Below are 23,396 nucleotides of genomic sequence, written 5' to 3' on the forward strand. Positions count from 1 at the left end.
AAAATTTGGAATTGTGATAAGTTGTTAAGTACTCTTAGAGCAGTGTCCAGACTAGATGTGCTGTGTCATGCAACACTCTGCATAAATGTGCAGCACAGAATATCTGTAGGTGCGCAGCGGTGTTCCATTGTACTTGCACATGTGTAAGAAAGACAGAAAAATGAGATATGCCGTCCAAACTGAATCGTGGCACAAACAAATACATCCTCTGACATACCGACACTGCACAGAACTTGTTTGTCGACACGCGGCGTGGCATTGTTTGACGTCCAGACAGGCCAAACATTTTTCCTTCACTTTGCGCAGCACAGAGCGGCACAAAGTATCGATGCGGCTTATTATAAAGCACTGTATGAGAGTAGTGGGGTCAATGTGTGTTCTGTTTTAAGTAAAAGGTAAGTTTTTCATGCATCTCAAAGTTTATGCCATCAAATCTTCTGCTCTGTGTGTCATACAGTGATATCATTTTGCAGGTACATTTTGTGGTATAAGTGAATGATGTCTCCAAAATTTTTTGCAAATAGAGTTAGTAGCAAAGAAGTAACAATTTAGAACTTCCTGCCAATGCTGGTGTTTTTACTGTGTGAACAGTGAAAATACAGTAAGTGATAAACTGTTTTCCTTTATGAGGTGTAGATGAGAAAAAGTTTCGTGTAGATTTAAAATTATATGTTAAGTTTGTTGCAAGTCATGAAGTGCTCTCATTCTCAAATACTGGCTGTAAATAGTCTGTGGAATTTGTGTGTCTTGTAACACTGTCTCAAGATACATACAAAGCTTCTAACTGCAATGCTTGACTTACTATTTTAAACCTTTAATATACAAGTCACGAGATCTCTCCTAATATCCTGTCAGACATCCTTTCACCTGGTGTAGTGCATCAAATTGACATGGCACGATTCAAAAAGTTCTTGGAAGTCTGCTGCAAAAATACTGACCCAGGCTGCCTCTACAGCCATCCATAATTGCAAAAGCATTGCACAAACTGACCTCTTGATTTTGTCCCATAAATGTTCAATAGGATTCATTTCAGGTGGTGTGAGTGCTTAAATCAATCGGTCAAAATGTCCAGAATGTTCTTCAAACAAACAATTGTGACTCGGCAGCATAGCGAATTGTCATCAATAACAATTCCACGAATGTCTGCAAGTGGTCTCCAAGTAGACAAACATAACCACTGTCATAATGATCGGTTCAGTCAGATCAAAGGAAAAAGTCCATTCCATGTTAGCACAGCCCACACCATTATGGAGCCTACATCAGCTTGCATAATGGCTTGTTGACAACTTCGGTCCATGGCTTCGTGGGGTCTGTGCCACACTTGAACCTTAAAACTAAAATCAGGACGCATCTGATCGGGCCACAGTTTTCAGTCATCTAGGATTCAACTAACAGGGTCACGAGCCGAGGAAAAGTGCTACAGGTAATGTCATGCTGTTAGCACAGTCACTCACATCAGTCGTCTGCTGCCATTGCCCATTAATGCCAAATTTCATCGCACCGTCCTAATGGATACTTTCGGCGTACATCCTACATTGATTTCTACAGCTATTTTGTGCAGTGTTGTTTGACTTAGCACTGACAATTCTATGCAAACAAGCTCTGTCCTCAGTTGATAAGTGAAGTCTGTCGTCCACTGTGTTGTACGTGGTGAGAGGTAATGGCTGAAATTTTATATTCTTGGCACACACTGGACACTGTGGGTAGCAGAATATTAAATTTCCTGATATCAGAAATGGAATGTCTCACGTGTCTATCACCAACTATTATTCTGCATTCTGTTAATTCCCATCATCGGACCATAATCATGTTGTAAACCTTTTCACATGACAGCCCCATTAATGCACTGCCTTTTCACACCTCATGTATGCGATACTACCGCCATCTGTCTCTTAATGAGTAGGTTATGATAGCATTTTAAATCTTTACACCTTGCTAGTCATAATGTGAAATACAAAAACCAAATTTTTGTTGCCCATGGAATTTGTTAAGGTAAGCATGCTGCAACTGGAATAAGGCAACTGTGCCTACATGTTCATTGTTTAGTAATTTAAATGAAGAAATTGACATTTGCACTAACGGTTCAAATCGTTCTGAGCACTATGGGACTTAACATCTGAGGTCATCCATCCCCTAGAACTTAGAACTACTTAAAACTAACTAACCTATGGACATCACACACATCCATGCCCGAGGCAGGATTCGAACCTGCGACCGTAGCAGTCATGCAGGTCCAGACTGAAGTGCCTAGAACTGCTCGGCCACACCGGCCGGCATTTACACTAATTTGCCTTTAATAGTGATAAGCCTTGTTCAATCACAGCAACACATGGGATGTCATGGTTTTAAAAAAGAAACAACAGAAATACCTTTAGATTGGCTGTGGGTCCCAACAGCTTGATGAGAGCTCTGAGCTGTCTGCTGCGTTCTGAACTCACTCCGACACTTGCCGGCTTCACAGCAGAGATGCTGCCTTCTCTGCTCTGTCCTCCGGAAGTAAACTTCGCAGTAGGAGCACAGTCTTCTCTGCTCTGTCCTCCAGAAGTGGGCTTCGCTTCCACACTGGGACGGTAGGCCAACAACTGCTTTAACGTATTGTTCTGGATGGGCTCTGAAACACCCACTGTGCCAGGCAGTGTGCTCTCGCCAGCAGAATCTGTCCTCTGGTTGACATCCGGTGAAACGGAACCGCCTTTTGGAGGCAGTAGATACATCGTCTGCAAAAATTGTTTAGTTGTGTATTCACATCCAAAGAGAGAGAAGATTTTTGAGAAAAAAAAAAATTCAAAATGTGAAGCAAATAACCAACTAGTGAGATACACACAGTGTTATTTCTAAGTATCCCTGGGTTTTCAGAAGGTGAATGTGCAAAAAGTTAAAGACGTACAGAAAAAAAAAAAAAAAAAAAAAAAGACCTGTCAGCAGACGGAGCATTTCTCCAAGTTCTGATTCACAAAACACGCCTTGACATAGTTGCAGAGTTCACTGTTTGTCAGCACATGGTGTATAATGGAGTAGTGTGTGCGTTTAGTGTCCTCAAATTTGCTAAATGTGGACATACTGTGGCATTTCAACAATGATTAAGACCAAGTTTCAAGGACAAATCAATCCAAGTTTGATATAACTCACTGCATGGAACAGCGGGGGGAAGGGGGGAGGGGGGGGGGCAGACTAAAACCACCAGCAGAGAAAGTGGAGTATCTGCAGGAACTGTTTGTCGAGAGCCTGAAGAAACTGACAACACGAGCAAACAGAGAATCACAGATTCCAAAGTTGACAGACAGTTGCATTCTACAGAAATGTTTGCAAGTTAAAAGCATACCGACTGCAATTACACGTGTTTACTACTCCGGACAATGATCTTCGTTCTGACTTTTGCAATGACCTGCAGCGGTACTGGAAGAAGACAATTTTTCACAGACATTAGTTTTCAGAGATGAAGCCACAAATCGTGTCCAGGAAAGAGAATTGTCATTTCGTGTGTGTTTGGGACACAGAACTTCCACATGAGACTGTGGAACACATTTGTGATTCGCCTAAAGTTAACATCTTTTGTCTGTGCCCACTCCAAAATTTTAAGGACCATTTACTTTGCAGAGATAACAGTGACCTGTTTCCGTGTACCTGGACATGCTGCAGCAATGCTTTATGCCAACATTACTGCAAGGCCGTGGAAACAATTTCTAACACTTTCTTTCAGAGGACTTATCACCTCAATGCTGATATGTCAAGCCAGTAGCATGTTCGTCTCGAGCCTACTAGTAGTAATTTATAAAGCCAGCCATTATGGGGATGCAGCATATTATTTACAAATATCGTCCAATAAGTAAGTTTATCCATTTTATTTCTCTGCAAAGTAAGCTGAGCATGAGGGCTGCTATGTTTGAATGGTGTGTGTTTACAGCACTCACAAAGGCTTACGATGCATACTGCCAAATCTTGGCTGTATGCTGTCAACTAGCACGGACTTACCACTACAATGTGTGTCCACTCGTGAGCAGTGCTTGGTCATTAGTTTTTCCGTATCAAAATAACTTTCCAGTTTCAATATCCATTGGAAGTTAACCTCTGCCTATGTGGAAGGCTGTACGACCATTCAACTGGAGATGAAAACCGAGTCCAGCATTCAACCTTTGATACAAAACAGCGAGAGCATGGTGTGGAACAAACCTGGTGAAATGTCCACAAAAATAAAAAAATAAAAACAAGGCAAAGACCACAAGTAGCAGGAGAAGTTACGGCAACCAATTTTTGAGACTTGTCAGGGACGTCGCTCATTGACTACCTGTCTCTTCCTCAACGATAATGCTCGGCTGCACAAAGCTCTAACGACCTAGGCAGAGCTCGGTTCGACTGAAATGTTCCTGCATCCTCCATATTCACAAAGTCTCACCCCCACGTAATTTTCAGGTTTGTCCAACTCAAAGGTCATCTTGGAAGTGATCACTTCAACACCAATGATAAAGTCACATTAACATGTACAGCTGGTTACAAGCGCAGGGCCCAAGCTGTTACAAAACAGCTATGTAAAAACTTGTGCCACATTACCAAAAATGCTTGGAGAAACATGGCGACTAGCTAAACAGTAACAGAATTTGAGTCTCTCAATGTTACAGTCGCACATTGTTACATTCCATCCTGGATTTTCCACTGTTTGATTTTCCACTGTTTGATTGTATTTTTAAACCCATGTCTATGAACATTGGTATTTGACTTCTCAGTTACAAATAAAAAGAATACACATTTCCTGTTTTTGGAAATTGAAACCCTAAGAGGGTGAAATAGGGGATGACATTTTTTATAAAAATATTTTATTACGAAAGCATTTTTAAAGCTAACTCTATAAAAATTTAAATTTGGCTTCTCAGTTAGAAATAACAAAAATACATGTTTCACCGTTTTTGGAAGTTCAACCACTAACGGGGTGAAATAGTTGGTGAAAATTTTTTGAAAATAAATAATTACGAAAAAACTATAGGGTGTCCCTCACGAAAGAGGCCCCAAAAACAAACATTTGCGTAGATCGTGTTTAAAGGCTTTGCATAAAAATCATACCTTGTTCATGGGGTAATAAAACTGAATCATAAAAAAGGCGCTGGCAGTGACCAGCCTCAACTCATAAAAACAGTTTAATACGACGCTGCAGATTCTCAAATGTTGCTGCCACAATCTCTGGTGTCACTGCCTGAATTTCAGGGATGATGTTTTCTCATACATCTTCCAAGTTGTGTGGTTTGTTCCTGTAGACCTCGCATCCCAGAGGAGTTAAATCAGGTGACTTTTGCTGACACACTCCTTTCAATATCACTCTGCCAAGGAAAAATTATTTGACCTCACCCACAGTCACTTAAGAGGTGTCATGTGGCGACATCCTGGTGGTACCAGCCGACGGTAAGTTCTTTTTCATCTACCTGTCTCACAAATTCCCGAAACATTTAGATCCAAACTACGCTTGTCATGATAGACACACCAATCTTTTGTGAACGCAGGGGTTGCTCGACCAGTGCATGTGAATTCTCATTAAACTACATAAGTATATTCCGAGTGTTTACATAGCCAGAGCATTGGAACCATGCCTCATCACTGAACCCCGTGTACTGCAATATTCCTGACCTCTGAGCAATAAATTGCTGAAGCTATCAGGAAATTGTAATGTGTGTGTCTTTGTCACTGACCTTCAGTTCCTGAACAACTGTAAACCTATACGGATACATATCAGCTTTCTTCGCAGCTCTGTGACATGCTCTGTGACATTCCAAATACCAAAAATAAATGTAAAGCATCTCACTTCAATCGCTCTTTCTTCCAATAATGATGGCTGTCCCCTGCTGTGGAGATTCAACACCATTCCACTGCTCCCCATCTTATTCGATAATTTTTGTATGCAGCATTTTAGATCACATATGCTTGTCACCAGACCGTTCAATGAACATTCACTGACAAATCTTAACCAGCAGTCCAATATTGTTTCATAAGAAACACGTGCTCTTCAACAGAATAGAGATACATTATTACTGTACACTGAACTCCAGCCACAGTGACACACAGAAACACACAGAAACACACTGTTGTGTCCAACAATATTGTAGAATGAGTGTTGCCACGTCAAACCTCATAAATTACACAGTGCAATTTCAGTGTAAATACACACACATTTGTGAGGTCTCTCTTGAGTGGGACACCATGTACTAAAGGATTTTTAAGGTTACATCTATGAAAATTGGTATTTGACTTCTCAGTTAAAAATGAAAAAACAATAAAAAAATACGTTTCAGTGTTTCTGGAAATTCAACCTCTAAGGCTGTTCAACAAGTGATGAAAATTTTTAAGAAAAAATTTTGTTACACTAAAAAATATTAAAGCTGATTTTATGAAAATTGGTATTTCACTTATCAGTTAGTTAGAAAGAAATATTTGTTACGGGATGAAAGTTGCTATGGAACATCTCCACAAGAACACAAAAGGCATGATTAACAAAATCTTTTGACTCCAGATACCAAAATTGCTTTTTAGTCAGAAGTACATTCGGAAAAGGCCTTGCTTATAAGGCCTTAATTGGTGTGAAAAGGTTAAAAGGTGTAACCATTTGTTAACAACATAAAATCTGATTAAATAAAAACAAAAAAATCTCTAATACCCATAGTGTCTACGCAAGTGAAGTTAGCACTTTTTGTAAAATAGGGAAACTTGTTTATTGGACATCCCTCGTAAATCACTATCTCAGGAATTATTTGCCAACAATTGACAAAATTTTCCGAAAATGACCTTAACTATGTTGAAAACATATACAATAACTGGAAAGGAGCTTTCAGCAAGGTACACTCTTAATCAACCTATGAAACGAAGTCTTACACCGCAGTCTCTTTGCTCTAGTTTCCAGCAGTCCTGTTGTGGGACACTGACAGAAACTAGTCACAAGGCAATAAAATAAATAAAGCAGAAGTGGGAAAATGCCCCCTTCTTTCCATAAATTTCTTGTGCGGTGCCCACTGTAAAGAAAATTTATGAAATTTATAGGTTCTTGTTCCTCTATCTTTCAACAGCTCGATAAACACTGTGCATTGAAATGATCAGTATCCTTCAAAATATTTTCATGTACCACTTATAAATTTTTTCTTTCCACAAAGTCAATCTGCAGTTCCCAATTTCTTTAGAGTATCTCACATTTTGTGTGCGTGCAGGGACATGTGCAGACATCTGAGGTGCACAAGTTCGCAGCTTAACCCATTACTGGCCATTATCGCTTTTTTGGGACGCGTATATTTTACTTATTTCTACGTAAGCAATGAAGCTTTTAGCCTTTATTGTTCCACCTGTAGGTTCAACTAGCTGCTATAATGCCTGTAAATGTAAAAGAAATAACTTTTTTCTAAGTACTTCACGTCAGGAAAGTTATAAACTTGCCGATTTTTTGTTCTCACACTTGGCAGCACTCAATGTCTGCTGGTAGTTCCTAGACGACAATGAGCTGTGATTTAGCTGTCTGGGCGTGTTTGTTATGAACATATGGATGTCCATGTACCATTAAGTATACTTCTGAGTTTTTCAAGTAAGTGCAATATCGATATATTTTATGCGTCCCAATAATGGGACAATGGCATGTTACACTATCATTTATTGTTGATGTGCCCTATTCTTGTATACACGTATTATACAGAGAAGAATTGCATTTTATGTTCTTTATATCCGCTTTTCTAAATGTTCTATTCAAATTTTAAGATTCCAACAGGATAAAAACATGCTGCGTGGACTTACACTTGAAGAAATTCTAGTAGAACTAGCGAACCATCAAGAGAGTGACGATGAAGATGATGACGTAGAATTGGCGATTATTCCACCCGATGCAGATGTAATAACAGATGAAGAAGACATTGACAAAAATGTATTGAGCAATGAGTCTATTGTACAAGATGTAGCCAATACTTTAGAGAGAAGCTCTCACTTTTGGATGTCCGACAGAGAATAGTGATGTTTTACCTATTAAAGAAAACAGGATCAGTACCAAAAAGCAGAGGACCACAAGGAAGTAAATTGATGGGAGGACGGGTGAGCACAGATGTACAACTAGATCCAGGAAATCATTTCGTTGTGTCAAGTAAAACACAGAAGAGATGTGCTTACTGCAAGAAAAAAAAAAAGAAAAAAAACGAAAAAGAAAAAAAAAATTTGATAGGTGCAATGTTGGTGTGCATGACAAGTGTTTTTCTTCATTTCATACTGAATAGACATTCAACAATATTAAAACATTATTTATTTATTGTTTGTGTTGTTTCTTACAATATTATGTATGGAGAATGAGGTTGTGAATTTGGATAGCGCATTTGGCCAATGTCCCAAAAATGGGACGGTCTGTAGTTTTTGTTCTAATAAACTGAATTTTTTTTCAAAACAACTTTTTATTCAGTTAATCACTCAATGTAACGTATTTATGTATAGAAGTTTGCAAAAACTGATCCGATAAGAGTTTTGGCCAGTAATGGGTTAAAGGGTTAGTACACCAAAATACCAAATTACAAGAAATTAACTATCACAAATTATTCAAGTTTCAAAAAAGACATACTTTTTGAGAAGATTTAATCGTCTACTTGACCTTCATTGACATTTTTCTGTTATGCCACAACTGGCATGTTGAGTGACGAAAAGTATTCACATATTTGCTTTCGGACAATGGAGACTGATGATGTTTGGTTTGTGGGGCGCTCAACTGCGTGGTTATCAGCGCCCGTACAATTTCCCAACCTTTGCTCAGTCCAATTTCGCCAATTTCCTGGATGATGATGAAATGATGAGGACAACACAAACACCCAGTCATCTCGAGGCAGGTGAAAATCCCTGACCCCGCCGGGAATCGAACCCGGGACCCCGTGCTCGGGAAGCGAGAACGCTACCGCGAGACCACGAGCGGCGGACCTCCACAATGGAGACTGTCACATTGGCATGCCTGCCAACAGCAAATCCCAACTTTGGCTGCATTAAACTGTCACCATAAACCCACTGAAGTGCTCCGAACTTGTGTCAATAATGTAGGAGCAGCTATAAGCTCTGTTAATATCACACAGGTGTGGTCACAATGTTGTCCAACTCAGCACCGCATACAACCATTTTATCCAGCCATTCTGGGCGAATGCGTTATTGTGACATACCTGTACGAAGCAAAATGTACCAGTATGACAAAATCACTGCCCTGAAGATGATTCACTCACACCAACTTTTGTGCTAATATCACACCATTTGACACTGAAGGGGCTTACTGGTACTTTGTTATGAACTGTAGATCAAATCTGAAGAAACTGCAGAAAAAAAATAGAAAATTAATTAGATGGGACCTAGATAAGTTGAAAGAACCAGAGGTTGAGTTCCACAGTGAGTATCAGGCCATGACTGACAAGAACAGGGGAAAGGAATACAGAAGAAAAAGAATGGGTAGCTTTGAGAGATAGAATAGTGAAGGCAGCAGAGGATCAAATAGGTTAAAAAAAAAAAAAAGGCTAGTAGAAATCCAGGAGATACTTAATCTGATTGATGAAAGGAGAAAATATAAAAACAAGCAAATTAAGCTGGTGAAAAGGAATACAAATGTCTAAAATAACGAGATTGACAGGAAATGCAATATGGCTAAGCAGGAATAGCTGAATGGCTGGAGGACAAATGTAAGAATTTGGAAGCACATTTCACAGGAAGATAGATAGATACCATCTACAGGAAAACTGAAATGGTCTTCGGAAAAAAGAGAAGCAACTGTATGAATAACAAGGGCTCATGTGAAAAGCCAATATCAAGCAAACATAGGAAAGCTGAAGGGTGGAAGGAGCAAGGTATTCGAGGGCACTATTATGGAAATGGAAGAGGACATAGACGAAGATGAGATGGAAAATACGATAGGGCGAGAAGGATCTGATAGAGCACTGAAAGACCCAAGTCAAAACAAGGCCCGGGAGCAGACAATATTCCATCAGAACTATTGACAGCCTTGGAAGAACTAGCCATGACAAACTATTCCATCTGGTGTGCAAGATGTGTGAGGCAGGTGAAATACTCACAGACTTCAAGAAGACTAATAATTCCAGTTACAAAAAAAGCAGGTGTTGACAGGAGTGCACATTATCAGTTTAATAAGTCATGTTTGCAAAATACTTCTTTACAGAAGAATGGAAAGACTAATAGAAGCTGACCTCGGGAAAGATCAGTTTGGGTTCTGGAGAAATATAGGAACACGAGGCAACACCAGCGCTACAACATATCTTAAAAGAAAGGTTAATAAAATAAAAACCTAAGTTTATAACCTTTTGTGACATAAAGTATTTGAAAATGTTGAATGGAATACTCTCTTTGAAATTCTGAAGGGAACAGGGGTAAAATACAGGAAGATAAAATGCTGTTTACTATTTGCACAGAAATCAGATGGCAGTAATAAGAGTCGAGGGGCATGAAAGGGAATCAGTCGTTGAGAAGGGAGTGAGACATGGCTGTAACCTATACCCAATGTTATTTAATTTGTACATTAAGCAAGCAGTAAAGGAAACTTTAAGAAAAATGTGGAGTAGGAATTAAAGGCCAGAGATACAAATTAAAAACTTTGAAGTTTGCCGATGACATTGCATTTGTGACAGACAGCAAACTACCTGGAAGACCAGTTGAACGGAATGGTAAGTGTCTTGAAAGAAGCATTTAAGACGAACAATAACAAATACAAAACAAGGACAATGGACTGAAGTTAAATTAAATCAAGTGAGGCCAAGCGAATTGGATTACGAAACGAGTATATAAAACGTAGACTGGTAATGGCAAGAAAAATGTTTCTCAAGAAGAGAAATTTGTTAACATCGATATAGATTTAAGAGTTAGGAAGTCTTTCCTGAAGTCTGGAGTGTAGCCACGTATGTTCCTCAGTTCTAATCCAGAGTACCTCTGTTCACAACTAACCAAAAAGGTCTATATTTAAGGTATTCTGAAAACTACATCTGATGACAAATCACTGAAAAATAGGAGATGCATGGCTAAAACCAGAAAGTACACAGTAAAATATTCTAGCACAGATATGATATAAACTAAGGAATAATACCAATGTACTGTGGAAAAATCAAAACTGTAGTAGGAAGGGAAAAGTTAGTTCATCTTATCCTCATATTACATTTCATCAGTCCCAATGAGAAGACATCTTCCTCAGGACATGTCTGTAAATACATGTTATTGTCATAGTGCCATGTCTACTGCATCTACAGCCTAAATACAGCAAAACATGAGAGAGATTTCTGAACAAGTGTTTACTGCAAACACAATTCATTCAATTCAATGAGCACTCAACCTAGTGGTTCATGTTCATAATGAAGCTGTGGCTGAAAATCACTGCAATACTTTTGGTGTCAAAAGCTGATTCGCAGACGTTATAGACAAATATACTATTTGTCAAAATCTTTACTTCTACTGCTTAAGACCAACAATGAGAACAGAACTGTGTGGAAACTTGGCAGAAAATAGGAAGCAATACAGCATCTTCTCTTCTCTACTTCGACGACCAGTCACCAATTTCACTGCTCTCAAGTTTAGAAAATTAATTATAAAAAGAGGAAAAGAAATGTTTGAAACAAGAAACATCAAAATTACGCCAATTCATTTGTTACTAATACTGGTGGCAGCAATGGAAACAAGCAAGCACAATACCTCTAGAACCAATGCATTATGAAAAAAGTAGTCAAATCTGAAACAATAATTAGCAGCAGCAAAATACTAAACCACAACAGAATAATTAAAAATGCTAAATACTGCTGGCAATTAAGTCTTACAAATTGAACCAAATGTATAAAAAAAAACGTGAAGCAGGTTGCAGTCCAAAGCATTACAACAAACATATATGCTAGGAATAATTATTCCACTCCAATCGCTACTGCAGGCAATATGAAGGTCCACAGGTATATTACAAGTAGAAAAAAATATGTAATTATACTTAGTGGGCTCATATTAAAGCCATCTCCTGTGAGTTACACTATATCAGTTCCATTTGATGAATGGAGAAAATGGAACTGTAAATTGTGAGCGTAACCCAGGATTCTTCTAATTAATGCCTACTTTACTTCGTGTACAAGATAACAGATGTGTAGTCAACAGGTACAAAAACCACAATGTAATGTGTACGGGAACATACTACTACCACAGTGGGCAGGGAATATGTCTCTGCATACTATCCACATCAACTCAACCCTTTTTTCTATTACCAATGTGATAAATGCAAATTATGGTTTTTATCTCGGGCGTATATTGAACAGAAAACTAATACTGGCAGTGAGCTGTTATTTATTGCTAACTTAGTGCAAATGGGACAAACGGCCAGTGGTAACACTGGTTCCTGTCAGATTACCGACGTTAAGTGCTGCCTGGCTTGGCTAGCACTCGGATGGGTCATTCTCCGGGTCTGCCAAGTGCTGTTGGCAAGCTGAGTGCACTCTACCATTGTGAGGCCAATGGGGAAGCTGCAGCTCCTGTCTCTTACACTGACAACAACCGCAAGAGCAGTGTGCTGACCATACGCCCCTCCATATCCGCATTAGGTGACACCTAAGGGGTGAGGATGACGTGGCGACCAGTCTGTACTACTGGGCTATCAAGGCGTGTTCGAATGGAGTTTTTCCTTTGCGGATAGTCTACATTCCCCATAAAACAAAACATATCTGGAAAAGGTTATTGGTTAGGGTACAAATGTTCTGAGAGCATTCTCTATGGAATAGTTACTGTTGTCTAATATCTTTTCCAGTACTAAATAAAAAATCCACAAATTGTTTATTCAAAGACAATTGGAACACACAGATTAATTATATCACCATTTTACTATGTTACAGGTAGTCTTCTAAACCTTCAAGGAACAGGAGTCTTTCTATTCGCAAATTAAATCCACAGTTAACTTAACAAGCTGCTCATTATGAATGAAATTTTAATATATTATAGAAGATCAAATAATATGTTATGTTTGCTGACTCTGAATAGCATGATACCATAAAACAAAGAATAAAAGATCGTGAAAGGAAATCAAATGCATACATGACTACATAGAGAAGATTCAAGTGTCGAACAATCAGTTCCGAAAGTAATCCAGTGATAAATTGACAAACTGTACACAGTGAGCAAAATATGCTACGAAGAAGGCAGTATTATAGAAAGTGAAGAGGAAGATGTGAGAGAAGATATGATCTGTGAGAAAAATTTGATGGAGCACTGAAAGGCTATGTCAAAACAAGGACACTGGGGTAGCCAACATCACCTCAGAATTATTGACATCCTTAGGAGAGCCAGTGTTGCAGGCATTACCGAGCAAGAAGGTTTAAGAAGAATTAATATTTTCTTAATCTGACAAAATGGAATTCACACAAATTCTCTTAAAAGCCTATCTAATGCTGAGGTCATTGGCAGTAATATGTGGTGCTAAGAGTAAAGCTGTTAACGATTTCAAGAACAGTTAATTCGATGTACAAATATAAAGGAAAATTTTTGATGTTGACTCTTCAGCCAAAGAAATGAAATAATCCAGGATTATGGAAAAAGAATTTGGTCCCAGTGATGAAGACCACAGCAATTGCTGTGCGGCTAACTCCTTAACCAGGAAGATCTAAATTTACTAGTAGATCTTTTCTAAACAAAGTAGAAAGAAATATTTTCAACTAAACTAGACAAGTATAAAGTCGCAATTTAATATCATCAACACAGTTAAGAGTCATACACTATCCTGACAGTTGGAAAAAGAGTTGCGACCTCTCAAATTTGCAAGCGCTATTCTGGCTGAAAACAGACTGCAACAACATACAATAAACTGCCTCTAACTCTACGGATAATTGATGGTACAGTTATACGAGGGTTGGAACTTACGTAGTGGCAACTATTTATTCACAACTGATACAAATAGTTACATTTTTGCACCTGTTACTGTCCAAAGTAGTCATCAGCATTGTGTAGAGCCCGTTGCAAGTGATGTGGAAGGTGTAGCATACGTTAGAAGGGTCTGTTCTGATGATGATGCGAATGGAGTGGTCTACTGCCTGTCGAATCTCTGAAACAGTTCTTAAGCGAATGCCACGAAGTGGTTCCTTCATCTTCGGAATCAAATCAAAGTCACAAGTCCGGAGAGTATGATGGATGGTACAGTATTTCCCAGTCCCATCGACCGAAAAGAGCACCCACAGCTTGCATTGTATGTGCCTGCGCATCATCGTGCAAAATGATGGGTGGGTTGCGCAGAACGTGTCGCCACTTCTTTCGCAAAGCTGGTCGCAGGTTATGCTCCAAAGACAAACACTAATACTGTGCATTGACGGTCTGCCGTGGAGGAACATAATGCGTTAAGATAACACCATCACGCTCGTACATGATAATCACCATAACTTTCACCATACTAGGGCTCCGACACACTTTCGACTTTCGCGGCAACCCATAATGACGCCATTCGTTAGATGGTTCGTACGATCTGACCATGTCTCATCCAGTGTTACGATACAGCATAAGAAAGCTTCTCCTTTGCACTCATAGTGCTCCAAGTGCGTCTGAGCCGCGTCGTAACGCATCCATTTCTGCATTTCCGTCAAGTCATGTGGAACCCATCGCGTTGCAATTTTTCGCGTGCCCAGGCATTCCTTCAGGATGCAAAGCACAGGTTTTTGCGCTAATCTGGTTTCATGGGCAAGCTCAAGAATCGTATGGCATCAATCACTGTCCATTAACACAGCAACAGCATGCACTACTTCCTCAGAGACACTTGGACATGACCTGCCCGAGGCATGTCTACCACAGTTTGCCGATCTAGGTTGAAGTCTTTTACCCAACGTGCCACTGTTCTGTACAGCAATGCCGATTCCCCACAAGCCTCTTTAATGCCTTGATGACACTGTCATGTTGTACGACCTCTGGCACATTTAATCTTGATCCAAATCCATTGTTCCTGTTTCGAAAACATAATGACAGTTATGTTAGACCACTCACTCACAAGTGATGGTGTTTCCCTCAATTGTGCGAATCCTGGTGACGTGGGACGGGCGAGTCCATTTGCTCGGAGGTAAGGTAGGTATGTCAACAACATGTGCTATCAACGACAATAGTAGATTCCATTGCATAATGTCTCCACAACAGTGTTGCCACTGTTAAAGTTCCAACCTACATATATGTCACTAATTTGAGATTTAAATAAAATTATTGAAACAGGCTATAATCAACCTGCATATAAACAGGAATTATTACCAAATTCTAAGGTACTTTAGTACTACGGACCTTACAGTAAGTTATTAGCAGGTGCATTCGGCTCTTTAGTTCCAACCTTTAACAGAATTCTTGTTTTACAAAAAGGTTGCCAATTCTGTGTGTGATGTTTTGGCCTGAACATCTGAGTTTCCATGCTGATTCACACTTTAGCCCAAGCCCAGGAAGAGAACTTATTTTAAAAATGTTTTATGCCTCTTAGCTACAGAATTTTGCAAAAAACTATTGTTTATTTCACAAATTGCTGACAAAATTGCAAGAGAAAGGAATAATTATTGACTTGCTGACATTCAATTTTGGTATGTTTCATAGATGCCCGAGGAATAATACAATTACTATTACGACTACTACTCAGATCTACAACAGGGCTATGTTACAGTACGGAAGTCAGCGAAAGAAGATCCCAACAGTTGCAATTGGTGTGACACAGCTGCTTCGTGCGTCTACCTGGTCCCATCACAGAACATTATTTTGTATACAACTTCATGGGAATGATCACTGTTCTCACAACTCTACAGGTGACTATTGTTTTCACTTGCAGCTATTTGCACTTTGTGGTTGAATGCTGGGAACAGCACCGATCGCTGACAGCACTCTTTTTCCACCATATTATCTCTCGTGTGTCGATACAAAGACCTGAAACTTCAGTTCAAACATTTGGTAGAAATCTATTGGCTACTGTGGAACTTATATCAAAGGTATTACGGACCTTCTAAGTATAAGTAGCTCTTCAGGTCAAACTGGCAATCACATTTTTATTTCTTGAGCACAAGGACAGTGGGTACTACCTTCTAAAGCTTCAAGTTTAATTCTTTATTTCTATTCCAGAAGCTGATACCTAAAATCATCGGTGCCAATGAGAGAGGAACATCCGAAACCACAGGTACTAGCGCTATGTACCGTGCAAAGGTTGAGACACATATAGCGATAGATCGAATCTGGAATAGTTTCTTTAGGAAGCGAATGAAGCCCAAGATTGGGCCACCACATAAGGCCAAGGTGGTCCACTGGAAAAGTGGCAGATAGCACGAAGTTAAGCTGCCAGAGCAATTGCCGAAAGTGAAATCCAGGAGAGAACCCCCATAAAAAATGGTTCAAATGGCTCTGAGCACTATGGGACTTAACATCTGAGGTCATCAGTCCCCTAGAACTTAGAACTATACAAACCTAACTAACCTAAAGACATCACACACATCCATGCCCAAGGCAGGTAACGAACATGCGACCGTAGCAGTCGCATGGTTCCAGACTGAAGTACCTGGAACCGCTCGGCCACCCCGACCGACGGACGAACCCCATACTGGCAGCCAAAGGAGTCATCGAAGGAGGTGGCATAGGATGGAGTGGCCAGACATGGCATAAAAACAGCATGCATATCTGCTGAGGAGATCATCATCTTGGTATTACAGCGGTAGTTCAGTAGCTTTTGCATAAACACACTTAATCGGGCTACTGTAATAAATGCCGGAGACCACATGGATTCCACAATGGTAGATTGTATTTAGAGGGCGTAAGACGGATGGATGTGTAGGTGCATAAACAGAACACCCGTAGTTTAGTTTCGAGAAGACAAGGGAACGGTACAAAGGGAGGACGGAGGTCAGATCTGCTCCCCAGAAGTACTGCTTAGGGCACATGGGACTGCGTACAGCTTTTCTGTTGAGCATGAGCCCTAAGAATTTCATTGTTTCCACAAAATGAAGAGTAACAGACCCAAGATATAAATACGGTGGAAGAAACCCAGTTAGCCGCCAGAAATTCATACAAACGGATTTGCCAGTGGAAAAGCAAAAGCCATTGTCGATGGTCTACGAGTAAAGATGATCGAGACTTCACTGAAGACGTCACTCAAGGAAACAAATCCATAGTGAACTGCAATAGATCGCAAAATCATCACCAAAAAGGGAGCCGGAGATGCCCGGCAGGGAACAGGGCATAATAGGATTAATGAATACAGCAAAGACGACAATGCTCGGAACGGAGCCCTGAGGCACCCCATTTTCCTGGATAAAGGTGTCCAACAAGGCAGAACCCACACATGCCTTGAAAACCCTGTCTCTTAAAAATTCCTGAAGGAAACAGGGCAGGTGGCCTTGGAAGCATTGAGTGTACAGAGGATACCAGTCCTCCAGCACGTCTTAGGCTTTCTCCTAATCAAAAAACACGGCCACAGTCTTGATATTTGTGTAGAAAACTGTTCGTGACATGGGTGGACAAAGTGACAAGATGGTCAACTGCAGGACGGCGAGCCCAAAATCCACACTGTGCAGTGGTTAGTAAATTGCGAGACTCGAGCCACCATACCAGCCAGGCACAAATCATACGTTCCATCAACCTGCAAACACAGCCAGAGAGAGAGAAATGGGGCAGTAGCTAGAAGGAAGGTGTTTGTCCTTACCGGGCTTGGGTAGGGGCACGACAGTGGTTACACGCCAGCGTATGGGAAACATACCATCTGCCTGGGTGCTACCGATGTATGAAGGATAAAGTGCTTGCCCGCAAGGAACAGGCGCAGCAACATCTGAATGTTAACACTGTCCGACACTGGGGTGGAAGATAGAGATGAAGTGAGAGCATGATCTAGCTCTCTCCTAGTAAATGCGGCATTGTACTATTCATGATTCTGAGAGGAGAAGAGTATCACCCAAGCTGCCTCCACTTATTTCCGATGGGTGGAGTTCGAAATCTCCACAAAGCAGTGGTCTCACATGTTGGAGATAGCAATGGGGCCCACAATGACATCATCTGCTACAGTCGGGCCGGAAACTGGGGAATGGACCTCGGTACCAGAGAGTCATCGGAAGTTTGCCCACACAATGGAAGAGGCAGTGGCAGTGTTAAAAGGACGGGTAAATTAAATCTAGCTAGCTTTTTTGCTATCCCAAAGAATGTGATGACACTGCAGGCACAATTAACGAATGCAGTTCGCCATCATATGATGTTATTTAAATGCGTGAAGATCACATCACTGTGCGTGAATTGCATCGCAGCAGGCCTCAAGTCCTCCGAGGGACCAGGACACGGCGCAGTAAAGGTGAAGTGCAAGGAATGGGGCAGTCTTTGGCAGTAAGGACAATATTTGTAAGGTATTCAACCTGATCATCACAAGTGGGGAAATGTTTGTCGGAGGTCGCTAGGGAGGAGTATAGCCTCCAGTCGACCTTACAAAGCTGCCAATTGGCTTTACACAAAGGTGGGGCAAGTGTCAGCAAACAGATAGCACACGGGAAATGGTCACTCGAGTACATGTCAGCGACAACGGACGACTCGAGAAGACAGGCAAGCTGGGCAATACAGAACGAGAAGTCCAAATGGGAACAAGTGTGTGTGGAGTCCAAAAGGAACATGGGTGCTCCAGTGTTAAGACTGATGAGGTCGAGTTGATTGAGAAGGTCAGCCAAGATGGCAACTTACCGACAGGTTCTGGATGAGCCCCAAAGGCGGATGTTGTGTACTGAAATCACTGAGTGGGAAAGTGGGGTAAGGGAGTTGCCCAATAAGCTGGAGGAAGTCTACCCTGATGACACCAAGTACCAAAGGTATGTAGACAGTACAAAGAGAAAAGGTGAAGTGAGGAAGAAAAGTGAGGTGTTCAGCGAGATGGTTAGACTATGAATATCATCCCGGATGAGCAGAAAGACACCCCCATGAGAGGGAATGCCATCCTCCACAGGTAAGGTAAAAATGGACCGGAAAGAAACGTGAGACATCAAAGCGGCTGCAAGGATGCAATTTTGTTTCCTGGAGGCAGAAAACGAAGTGGATGCTGCAATTCCAAGAACTGCTGTAACTCCTCACTGTTGGATCTAATGCCACAAATGTTTCACTGGAGGAGAGTCATGACGGGGAAAGGGGAAAAAAACAAAGGATTGTCACCTTGGAGGCTGCCGAGTGCCAGCTTTCAAAGACTCATTGCTACAGGGCAGGATTCTGTTCCACGAAATCTAGAGAGGTCGGCATTCTCAGTGGGTCAGCCTCCCCCCAGGGTAAAGTACTTTTTCCATCCGGATCTCTTGTACAGTCTGCTCAATGAGATACATGGGACATTCTCGCAATGAGGCTACATGGTCTCCACTGCATTCGATATCGCGGGGAGAAAGAATCGTGAGCATCCCTTTCACAAGTAACACATCTGGCCATGTTTCGACAGGACATTTGAGTGTGGTTGTAACACTGACACTGGTAGCAACTCATCACGCTGGGAATGTAAGGTCGGGCCGTGGCGACTTCATAGCCTACTTTGCTCTTTGATGGAAGCACTGCTCTAACAAACATGAGAAATAGAGTGTATGTAAGCACTAAGGTTGCATCAAACTTTTTCATTACCCAATGGACTGCAGTGATGCCCTGATCAGAGAGGTAAGTTTGGATTTCTCCCTCAGTCAGAACATTGAGCAGCCTAGTGCAAATGACATAACGTGAAGAATTCAACATTTGATGGGCCTCAACATGAAGAGGATAGCTGTGTAGGAGTGAAGTCGTTTGGCTTGAGAATCATAATTTATCTCCAAATGCAAAGTGCTATTATGCAAACAACAGCAGCATTTCACAAGACTGGCAATTGCATCAATACCTTTCTGAATAAAAAACTGATTAACCATAGCAAAAGACTGACCTTCAGTACGTGATACCATGAGGAACCAAGGTGCAGCTTGGAGAGTCTTGAAATTTAAGCCTCATTTCGTTTATGTTTAGTAGGCATAGACTGAAATGGTGAACGGCTCATTGTGAAAAAATCCCCCACGATTGATAGCATCTCCTATGATATGCACCTTCCGACTGTGGGCCTCCCCTCAGAGAGGGTCTCATCCGCATTAGGTGATTGTTCACACCTCAGGACACACCTCCCAAACTCCTGACAAAGGGACCAATTAGCAATGTGGGATGGTGGTAGCTCAGGCAACCGCCCCTCCTGGGCCTGGCCTGTACTAGGGGGGTACATGCTAACCCTATCTGTCAACCTGGAGCTGGGAATTATGCATTACCCAGTCCCTATTATGCATCAGACACATGGGCTGGCCTTCAAGAGCACACATGGAGGAAGACGAAACAAAGAGGAACCTCAAATGCCGATGCACAGGAGGCTACGAAATGGAGAATGAAGAAAGAAAGAAAGAAAGAATGAGGGGGGACTGTTCTGATGACAGGTTACTAAAATGCAAAACACATTCCCAAAAATATCCCAGACATGTTCCCCAAAGGAGGGGAGAAAGAATAGCAGGATAGCTGGCAAGCAGCATGTAAGGTAAAAGGTGCTGCAATGGCTGGAGACCCATGGTAGCCACGTATCAACTCAAAGAGTGTCAAGCACCTGGGGGGGATCCTACCTGATAAATCTTTCAAAATACTTATGCTTAACTTATGTCATGTAGTTTAACATCCTTGGTTGTATCAGCTGAATATTTTTTGATAAAATCACATATCTGAGAAGATCTTTGTTATTGTTGACAGTTTTGTGTAAGGTCTTCCAGACGGAATCTACCTCATCACCTGGCATGCTTGTGTATATTAATGACCTGTGCAATCAGTTCCCCATAATAATAACAACAACAATAGTGCTGATGAAGAGAAACATCAAGTTGGCAAAAGTTTATGTCTAAAGTGGAAGTATTTTATCGCCTGAAATTCCTACCTCTCCTGCCCCCTGTGCTTCATATTTAGCAAAATTTCTAGCTAAAATTTGTCTTTTGGACATCTGTGTTACATTTCAAAACAGGATCTCTCTTAGACTTCCAAAACTGTAAGTAAACGCATTCACTTCACATGTAGTACATAGTTCAATATGACATCGGAAAATCTGCGTGAAATTAAAACAATGAAAAGAGTAAAGAGAAACAACTCAATTTATATCTTTTTAAAATTTCTAATGTAAAACAATTACAAATCATTTTGTACCACTATTTCCAACAACCTAGAACATAATATATTACCACATCACCTCTAATAAGTGATGCAAATGTTGTCACCCACCTACAATGTCATTCCAAAATTACAAACAATTTCACAACATGGGAAAGTGCTGTTATCACCAAAACTTACCTGTGGATATACCAAATGAAGGAAACACATCATTATACCAAAAGGAAAATCCATTTGACAAAACTAAAAAATAAATAAATAATGTGGAGACACAATTGCTGACTTTCAAGACATGAAATTAGTGCTGCCAAAAATATACACAAAGGTACTTACACACTGTACAGGATGTCCATAAAGTCCTGCTATCATTTCGAAACATCATAGCTTGGAAACTGGACAGAGGAAAGTAGTTTGTTATAAAATGTTTTGCAGCCATCAAAGTTTACTCCTTTGTAGAGATGTGATGTGAAAGTCATAATAGATGACACAGAAGGGTGGACAGTGCAGTTTCTCTGAATGGAAAGAGTGACTGCTTCAGTCATCCACATGAAGTTAATAGCACACGTGAGGAAACAGCACCAAGACACAGATCTATATTTCGTTGGGTATTACAGTTCAGAGGCAGCAATGACTGTGCTGTGATACTCCAAAGCATTGTGCAACCAGCAACTGCACGTGTACAGAACAGTGCCCAGTGTGTCGATAACTCGAAACTGGGGTTTGCGCGAATCTTGTTTGATGAACTAGAGAAGTAAAGAAGTCTATCACAGGGAATGCTCCACAGTGTCGTCTGTGAAGATCTGGAGGTGGTGGAGGTGTGCGAACAGTGTATATTCCGTTACCTCACCACTGCACAGAAACAGAAGTGTGTGGAGAAATGTCAATAATATGTGCAACAGTACAGTGTACGATCCGGTGCTGTTCTCTGAGTGTTCGGTCACCATCAAAAAGTCACAAGACACTCCAGGAAAGAAACACTAGAAGTGCACTGGGAGCCCTCGTCCCAACAAATCGTGGACGGGACTTATTCTACAGAAAAAAATGGCAACTGTGTTCTGGGATCACGAAGGGATAGTATGGCGGGTTGCCTCCCTCCCAATATGGACCTCGACAGTGATAGGTACTGCAGCTTACTGAACCAAATCTGTCGACGCATTCAACACCGTCGGCATGGAAAATGGGGACGTGGCATTCCCCTCTGACAAGATAACACGTGGCCACATGCCGATCGCCAGACCATCGCCACCGTGCCCCGACTGGGGTTTACTGGGCTGCCACATGCTACACAGTTGCAGGATCTGGCTCCTCACAATTGTGCCCTATTCAACACAATGGAGGAAGTCCTGTGGTAAGAAGTTCACCACCGATGATAAACTTTGTGCAGCTGTACATCAGTGGCACCGGGAAGACACACCAACAAATACGGAAGCTGGCAGAATGACAGCAAAAGTCCATAGATATTCATAGGGAAGGCCTGTAATATAATGTGGATGGGTGTGTTCACTAAATGTTTCCTGTAAACACAAATAATAATAATAATAATAATTTAGCGCCAAACATTTTAATGCTCCAAATAATACATGAGGGTGTACAGGCGGATGAGGTAAAAGAAGTTCCCAGATTTTTCCTGGTTAAAAATACACTTTTCTGTGGTGAAAATATAATTTTTCTGTTTTAAAGTGACAGAAAACTTTTCCTTGAAACTGTAAAACTTATCAATCCTTTGAATGGTGAAGGTTTTACACACCAGTGTAGAACTTCCAGACATTTTTAGAAAATGAACAACCCCCATCCGTGGGAGGGGAGGAAGGGAGGGGGAGGGGGAGGGGAAGGGGGAGGCAGGGGGGGGGGGGCGGGAACCACATGTTTTAGACAGATCTTCGATGTGCAGCAACACGTACACAGCGTATTTTTGTATTATGAAAGTATATATTCGAATTCTACCAAACACAGCACATTAGTCTCTGAAGCATTGCAACTGATACTGTGATGCGCTTTTGTACGCCATTCATAGCTCACTTCACATGATCTCGCCAGCCGATGACCAGGGATCTTCAGAGCATAGGACACATGATAACATCACTGTTCAGAAGCACGAACAAACAAATAGGTATAGTAAATTGTTTATATTAATAAATAGGTATAGTAAATTGTTTATATTAATATAAAGGGAGAAAACTAATAACGTATTTTAGCCTTCCGTGATTATGTGAATGTATTTCAATTCACTTGATAGCTCCTGGCCACAGAATTCTATTTTGTTTTCATTTGAAGCGAGAGCTGTAAATGGAGAGGAAGCAGCA

At 40.9% G+C, this 23,396-nt stretch overlaps 1 protein-coding gene across 5 annotated transcripts in view; it reads right to left on the minus strand.

The window, feature by feature from the left end:
* LOC126109623 (lysine-specific demethylase 4B-like) overlaps positions 1 to 23,396 on the minus strand; it is a 387,367-nt gene that overhangs the window by 255,115 nt on the left and 108,856 nt on the right. For all 5 annotated transcript variants that reach the window (XM_049914665.1, XM_049914668.1, XM_049914666.1 and 2 more), the window contains one exon: positions 2,370 to 2,717. In XM_049914665.1, the coding sequence (XP_049770622.1) occupies positions 2,370 to 2,717 (348 nt within the window). The remainder of the gene's footprint in view (positions 1 to 2,369; positions 2,718 to 23,396) is intronic.

The sequence above is a fragment of the Schistocerca cancellata genome, chromosome 12, assembly GCF_023864275.1.
Source record: "Schistocerca cancellata isolate TAMUIC-IGC-003103 chromosome 12, iqSchCanc2.1, whole genome shotgun sequence".
In the NCBI taxonomy this organism is placed as follows: Eukaryota; Metazoa; Arthropoda; class Insecta; order Orthoptera; family Acrididae; genus Schistocerca; species Schistocerca cancellata.